Source organism: Perissodus microlepis, chromosome 5 (assembly GCF_051167445.1).
Source record: "Perissodus microlepis isolate ML-2025 ecotype Zambia chromosome 5, ASM5116744v1, whole genome shotgun sequence".
Lineage (NCBI taxonomy): Eukaryota > Metazoa > Chordata > Actinopteri > Cichliformes > Cichlidae > Perissodus > Perissodus microlepis.
Window position 1 is genome coordinate 19,133,395 of NC_140465.1, and position 7,298 is coordinate 19,140,692.

General features: G+C 36.3%; 1 protein-coding gene across 1 annotated transcript; it reads left to right on the forward strand.

Moving 5' to 3' along the window:
- The first annotated feature begins 2,136 nt into the window (after positions 1-2,136).
- On the forward strand, positions 2,137-6,798 carry LOC146387160 (uncharacterized). Its single transcript, XM_084927291.1, has 8 exons — positions 2,137-2,335; positions 2,465-2,755; positions 3,335-3,385; positions 3,734-3,817; positions 5,687-5,785; positions 6,326-6,350; positions 6,442-6,461; positions 6,740-6,798. The coding sequence occupies exons 1-8, from the start codon at positions 2,137-2,139 to the stop codon at positions 6,796-6,798; spliced, it is 828 nt and encodes a 275-aa protein (XP_084783417.1).
- Positions 6,799-7,298: the final 500 nt, after the last annotated feature.

Below are 7,298 nucleotides of genomic sequence, written 5' to 3' on the forward strand. Positions count from 1 at the left end.
AGAAGGTTATCAGGATGGCTTCAAAATTTGCGACCACAACCTGTACTGCTGTACTAACTTGGAGCCCTGAACCACACTGACCCAGCAGGAAAACACCTTTAACGGACTTGTTGTGAGTATTTTTGCTAATCTGGCTAAAAACACACAGACAATATTATATTGCAGTATCGCAACACTCATGTTGAACTGATACTGACATTTATGTTTTTAGTTTATTTCACTGGTTCTGACATTTTGCAGCAGTTGGTCTGCACTGATGAAATGCAATCTAAAAATACAACATGCTGTGGGTTTATAGAGGACTATGTGAATGTGTTTCTGTGGCCAGTCAGAAGCTGTTATTTTATATTGATGCTGCTTTGGTTTCCTGACATGTGTGTGACGTGTCAAAGACGAGTGTTTGTTAAAGTCAGGTAGACGTAGTCTTTGGAGGCATTTCTGCCAGTTCAGTTGTGACTCGATTTCATCATGAATACTGCTACTTACACTCAATAGAAATGTAAAGTTGAATTTTTAATCTTTCTAATTTAATATTACTATTGGAACTATTTAAATTATTAACTAATTGTTTCTCCAACAGATTCTTTTTGTGAGATCAAAGGTCAGTCTATGAATTTGATATTTCTTTTGACAGTCACTTTTATCGATATTTAACATACTTCATACACATGCAGTTAGCTCCAGAAATAGGTGCGCAGAGACAACAGGGGCTCAAAAGCAATTGGACAACAACTAAAATTAATAACTCAAAATAAGATGTTAATTTCTAATACTTGGTACTCTTTGCTGTCCATAACGGCCTGAAGTCGAACTCATGGACATCAGCAGATACTGGGTTTCCTCCTTTTTAATGGTCTGCCAGGCCTTTATTGCAGCAGCCTTCAGTTGTTGTTTGTTTGTGGGTCTTTCTGTCCAAAGTTTAGTCTCCAGCAAGTGAAATGCATGCTCAGTTGGACAAAGGTCAGGTGACTGACTTGGCCATTCAAGAATAATCCACTTCTGTGCTTAAATAATAACTCCTGGGTTGCTCTGGGTGTATGTTATTGTCCATCTGTATTATGAAATGCCGCCCAATTAATTTTACTGCATATAGCTGGATTTAAGCAGACAGTATGTCTCTGAACACCCCAGAAATCATTTGCTGCTTCTGTCCTGTGTCACATCGTCAATAAACACTAGTGTCTCAGTTCCACTTGCAGCCATGCACGCCCAAGCCATCCCACTGCCTCTGCCTGTCTTTTACAGATGATATGATATGCTTTGGATCATGAGCTAGCCTTCCTATTCTTGAAGCTTGTTAGTGGCTGGCGCCTTGCAGTGAACTTCTCTCTATTTACATTCATACATTCTTCTCTTTATGTTAGACTTGGACATCGATACACCTCCCTCCTGGAGAGTGTTTTTTCACTTGGTTGGCTGTTGTGAAGGGATTTCTCATCACCATGGAAATTTTTCTGTGCTCATCCACCACTGTTGTCCTCCATGAATAGCCAGGTCTTTTTGTGTTGCTGAGTTTACCAGTGCTTTCTCACTTTCTCAGGATGTACTAAACTAAATTTTACCACTCACAATAATGTAGCAATTTCTCAGATGGGTTTTTTTTCCTGCACAGCTTAAGGATGGCTTGTTTTACCCACATGGTGAGCTGCTTTAACCGCATTTTGTCTGTTCACAGCAAAATCTTCCAAATACAAGCACCACACCTCAAATCAACTGCAGGCCTTTTATCTATTTAGTTGATAAGGACATAACGGGGGAATTACCCACACCTGCCCATGAAATAGCCTTTGAGTCAATTGTCCGGTTACTTTTAGTCTCTTTAAAAACAGGGTGGAACATGTTAAGGAGCTGAAACTCTGAAATGCTTCATCCTTTTGGAATCTGCTTACCCTCAAATACCCAACACACCTACAGATTTTGTGCAGACTCAGCTCTATGCCCATTATATAACTAAATTGGAATATTTTTCAGTAAACTGGTAAAAATCAACGATTGTGTCCAAATATAAATGGACCTAAATGTATGTTATTCTCTTACTTTACAGCTCTTCCTGAACCTAAACTGACAGTGAGCAGATCAGAGATCACAGAAACAGATTCAGTCACACTGAAATGCGAGGCTCCATCCTCTGTTCCTATGTCTCAGTGTTCTTTCTACTCTTCCAATGGAGCAACTGTTAAAGAATTGCCCTGCTTGACGACACTGACAGCAACCGAACTGCTGAAGATGGCAAATCTCAAATCACCTGCCACTGTTAAACTGAACTGTTTGTACACAACCAACCCTGGAGCACCAAACTCTCCATACAGTGACTCTTCCAGCATCATCATTCAAAGTGAGTGGCTTTAGCACTGATTACTGATGGCATCTTAATGCAGAATCAACACAAGCAACACATGCTTTTAGCATGTTGCTCATGTTCACAGATATAATCCTAATGTTAATTAATGCTTCAATTCTTCAGCTCCTCTTCCACCTAAACTCATCGTTAATCCACTGGTGATCACAGAGACAGACTCAGTCACACTCAACTGTGAGACTCCCCCATCTGTTTCTGTGCCTGAATGTGATTTCTACACTTTGAGTGGAGAGATAGTCAACAAGTTTTCCTGTCTAACGACACTGACAGCAACCAAACTGCTGGAGTTGGCACATCTCAGATCACCTGCTGAAATTAAACTGAAATGTTCTTACACTGCACGGTCTGGAGAGTTAACATCTCCATACAGTAACATGTCCACCATTAAAGTACAAAGTAAGTGATTTTCTATTCTACCCTATTATATATTGGACATATACAATAATACATTGTATAATACAATATATAACACATTATATATTGTATAATTTTAGGGTCTACCTTAAAATATAAAGTGCCTTAAGGCAACTGTTTTTGTAATTTGGTGCTCTATAAATAAAATTGGAATTGAAATATTCATATAATATCATAACAGCAGATGTTGTGTATCGTAACATTTCAGTTTTAAATGTGACGTCAGTGGAAAATCCAAAGGATGCAAGCACGACAGATTTAACAACCATCCTTCCTGATAAAACATCATCATCATAAAACATAATGTGTTTTAAGTTTGTCCACTATTCTAATTTACAAAGATTAGTGTCACATACAGTAAATATTATTTAATTACAGTAACAGTTCTAATTAAATCTTTGTTTTACAAAACCAAATTTACAGAAGTTCTGATTCTGTATAAAGATGTAAATAAAAAGAAAATGCAAAGATGTAGAAATGGACTTTCTATTCCACCTCATTCACAGTATGCTAATCACAGATGTTTCCTGCTGTAATATTCCAGTCTTAAATTGTGTTTAGGGACAACTTCAATGGATGGAAGAACCACAGATTTAACCACTGTCAGACCTGGTAAAAAAACATCTGGGCACAAAGTTCACACAGGTATCTATCATGAACATATGTCATTGTTACAGTGTGCCTGTAATATTATTTTCTAGTTTGTCCACTACTGTTCCACATGTTATGTAATCACATAAAATAACAGGTATAAACCTATCTGTTTTCAAATTTACAAAAAAATATAAATAAATCCAGAATGCAATGGTTTTTTTAATCTTATCCGCCTGTATTTTATTCACAACCAAATGAATACAGTACAAAGTGAATGACTTTCTTTTCTTTCATTTATACATTTATGCAGTATCCTCATCACAGATAGTTTGTGCTATAACATTTCACTTTTAAATGTTTATTTAGGAGCAAATCTCAAGGATAAAAGAACCACAGATTTGACAACCTTCAATCCTGGTACAGTATCATCTGGGGAAACAGTTGATAAAGGTATCCTTCATTAAAATATTTTACTGGGACAGTGTGACATTTCTTTTTTCTTTTTTTGGTATTTTTGTTATCTTTGTTGTTGTTGGGTTTTTTTTGTTTGTTTCAAGTTTGTCCACTACTCTGTTTTTAAAACACTGGTGCCACATTAATGTTATCTAATTACAAAACAGTGACAGATCTGAATTTATCTTTGTTTTATGACCCAGAATCCAGAAAAGTTATAATGCTGCGTAAGCTTTAGATAAAAACTAAATGCAAAGATTTACAAATGTCATTGTTTTTATTAACAATGAATAAAAGAAACTAAAAGTGAGTGACTTTCTATTCTACCTCATTATACATTTATACAGTATCCTAATCACAGATGTTTCCTGCTGTAATATTCCAGTCTTAAATTTGTGTTTAGGAACAACTTCAAAGGATGGAAGAACCACAGATTTAACTACTGTCAGACCTGGTAAAAAAACATCTGGGCACAAAGATCACACAGGTATCTGTCATGAACGTATGTCATTGTGACACTGTAATATTATTTTCTAGTTTGTCCACTACTGTTCTGCATAGGATCAGTGATGGGAATAACTGCGTTACTTTTTTCAGTAACGAGTAATCTAACTAATTACTATTCCTATCGTTACAACGCCGTTACGGTTACTAACAAGAAAATGCGGTCCGTTACTATTTTTTAACAAACAGACAGTTGAAGCTGTGTTCAGCTTACCGCATCTTATATCAGTTGCGTGAAAGTAGCTGACTACATAAGTAATCTGGACGCTACAGCTTTAAGCAGCTGCGCGCTCCCACGGACGATAATCACGATCACTGTCTAGCACAACACCTGGAGCTAAGGGGGCAAAACAATCACATGAGTGCTGCTGTTTGACTGAGGGGGAATAAAGTAGTCGTGGTAAGCCAATCACATGACCACTTAAAGACAAAGCAACAAGGTGATATATACCAGTTTTTAAATTGTGTTGATAGGCCACGTAAAACCAGAGTCATGATAAACAATATATACGTGGCGTTTTTCTTCAATACTTTCGCCACGCTTACTGTCTAAGGACAGCGCTAGCAAGCACTCTCTGCTTATGACCCCACAAAAAAACAGAGGACGTTTTAGGAGTGACGGTGAGAGAGAGAGAGAGAGAGCGAGAAAGAGCAGAAAAAGAGAGAGCGCGTTTTGAGATGTGAGAGATTTGTGACGTTTAGCGTGTTTGGAGTGTGTAGTTAATGTGTTGTCTTGTGTAGTGAGTGTGTAGTGTTGTGGATAGTTTTGTGTTGTGTGTCAGAACAATGAGGTGAGTGCTGTCTCCAGGTAGAAAAAGGAGTGATACACCTGCTGCTGTCAGACCTGCAGGTATCAGGCTGTGATGTTCTCCTTTATAGTGGACAGAAATTATTGTTTTGGAGTGGCATAAATAATTTGTGTGGCATCAGTTACTTTTCAAGTAATTAATTACTTTTAGAATATTGTAACTCAGTTACTAACTCAGTTACTTTTTTGAAGAAGTAACTAGTAACTATAATTAATTACTTTTCAAAGTAACTTGCCCAACACTGCATAGGATACATGTTATATAATCTCATAAAAATAACAGGTTTAAACCTATTTTTGTTTTCAAACTCCAAATTTACAAATAAAAATAAATCTCTATGTGATGGTATGTTATTTTGAAAAAAAAATCTCAAAATGTAACCAACATTTCAAATTATCATCTTAGAAATGGTTACTCCATTATCTATGGTAAACAATTTGTTAATGGTTGGTTTCACTGTCTCAGTCGCCATCTCAGCTTTGTCTCAGTCTTAGTTTTGTGCAACTGAAAAAGTAAGATTTTCTTGTTTATGACTTCTTGTGCTGCAAAACAGATGTACTGATATGGAAACTGGTGGTTTCAACTGGTTGTGGAGTTGCTGTGGGTGTTGTCTTACTGGGATGTGTACTTGTGAGGAATCTGAAAAGAACTGGTGAGAAATGCTGTTTACTTTTATTTATCTTTTAATGATCTTCAAATACATTTTTTATTTAAATATTGATGCTGCTTTTCTTACACAAAATTGAGAATTAGAAAAAATTATTTTAAATGCAAATTGTATCAAGGTTTTTCCACTTTTATTTTTACAAAAAAAAATTCTAGTTCATTTTCAGGATTTGCATAGACATTTGCATAGAAATAATAAATAAATAAATATACGTGAGCTTCTGCTTTATTTATTTATCTCAATTTAATATAGCTATGATATCATGTGCAGTCGAGTCAGATGGAAAATTGGATTGGGCATGGAAGCTCATAGTTTTGCGTGTTGTAGCATTATAATTCCAAAGTAAATATCTCAAGCCTAAATTACATTTCATGTCATATGACTTAAAACTTAAGCTTCTGTGTCTACTGATCAGAACTGGTTTGTTTAGTTTTACTTTAGTATTTCTTTTCTCCAATATTTCCTTATGGATCATGAAAGTTGTTTGATCAGCAATTACTTTTATGTTTTCTTTTTTTTTAATAGTTCCAGTAAATTCTGCTACCAGCAGGTAAGACATGCTTTAACCTTTTCTGCAACTGTTTCCAATGGTTTCTGTATTATGTCCATGAAAATAACTGTCTGGTTGTTTTTTCTTGTAGCTCACAAGCCCACTGCACTGGTAATGTAAACACTAAGTGACTTTGAGCTTTTTGCAATTCTTACCTATAGTACTCCAAAAGTTGATTCTGTTCATCTGGACGTAGCGTTTTCTGGGAGAAACGTTTCGTCACTTGGATGAGTGACGAAACGTTTCTCCCAGAAAACGCTACGTCCAGATGAACAGAATCAACTTTTGGAGATTTATTTTCCTGGATGATTGAGAATGCATCAAGACCTTACCTATAGTATATACTATGTTTATGTTTATACTATTTTTTTTTTTACTTTCAATTGTAGATGGCTTAATGAACACAACACATCTTGGAGAAGTGGTAATTAAAAACAAAAGCTCTTAATATAACATTCTTAGTTAGTGGCTCTGAAAAGTATCTGGACACTTCAAGCTGTGGCAGATGGGTACTTTTTGAAGTAATTAAAAAAAAAATCCTTTAACCCCTTTCAAAATACTGAAATTCACGTAGTGTCAATGGAATGACATGTTTGCAGTATTAATAGGCTTTGTGGAGCAAGCTATCAAATACGGCGCATTTCTCGGCTTTTAAAAAAAATGCTATGCGTCGCCAGGTGTTTCATCGGATTTGAGGTGTTACCTCCTTTGACAGTATCACAGTATCAGCTTAAAGCACTTGTTGCAGGCTGCTGAGTTTGCATCTTTTGCTGTGAAGTACAGCCAGACTTTTGACCGCTTTGCCTTGGGCATTTTTAATCTGTAGCTCTGCTCTAAAAGAACGTACGTACCTGGACCCGCCTACTATCCTCGGAAACGTAAAATGATTGGCTAGAATCTAAAGTGTATCACAGCTCAGGAAAAAAAAGCACCGAACTAAAGCACCGA

Coding starts and splice junctions, on each gene's coding strand:
- LOC146387160 (XM_084927291.1), top strand. CDS start 2,137: ATGTCTCAGTGTTCTTTCTACTCTTCCAATGGAGCAACTGTTAAAGAA. Junction 6,351..6,441: donor GTAAATTCTGCTACCAGCAG/GTAAGACATGCT, acceptor TTTTTCTTGTAG/CTCACAAGCCCACTGCACTG. Junction 6,462..6,739: donor CTCACAAGCCCACTGCACTG/GTAATGTAAACA, acceptor TTTCAATTGTAG/ATGGCTTAATGAACACAACA.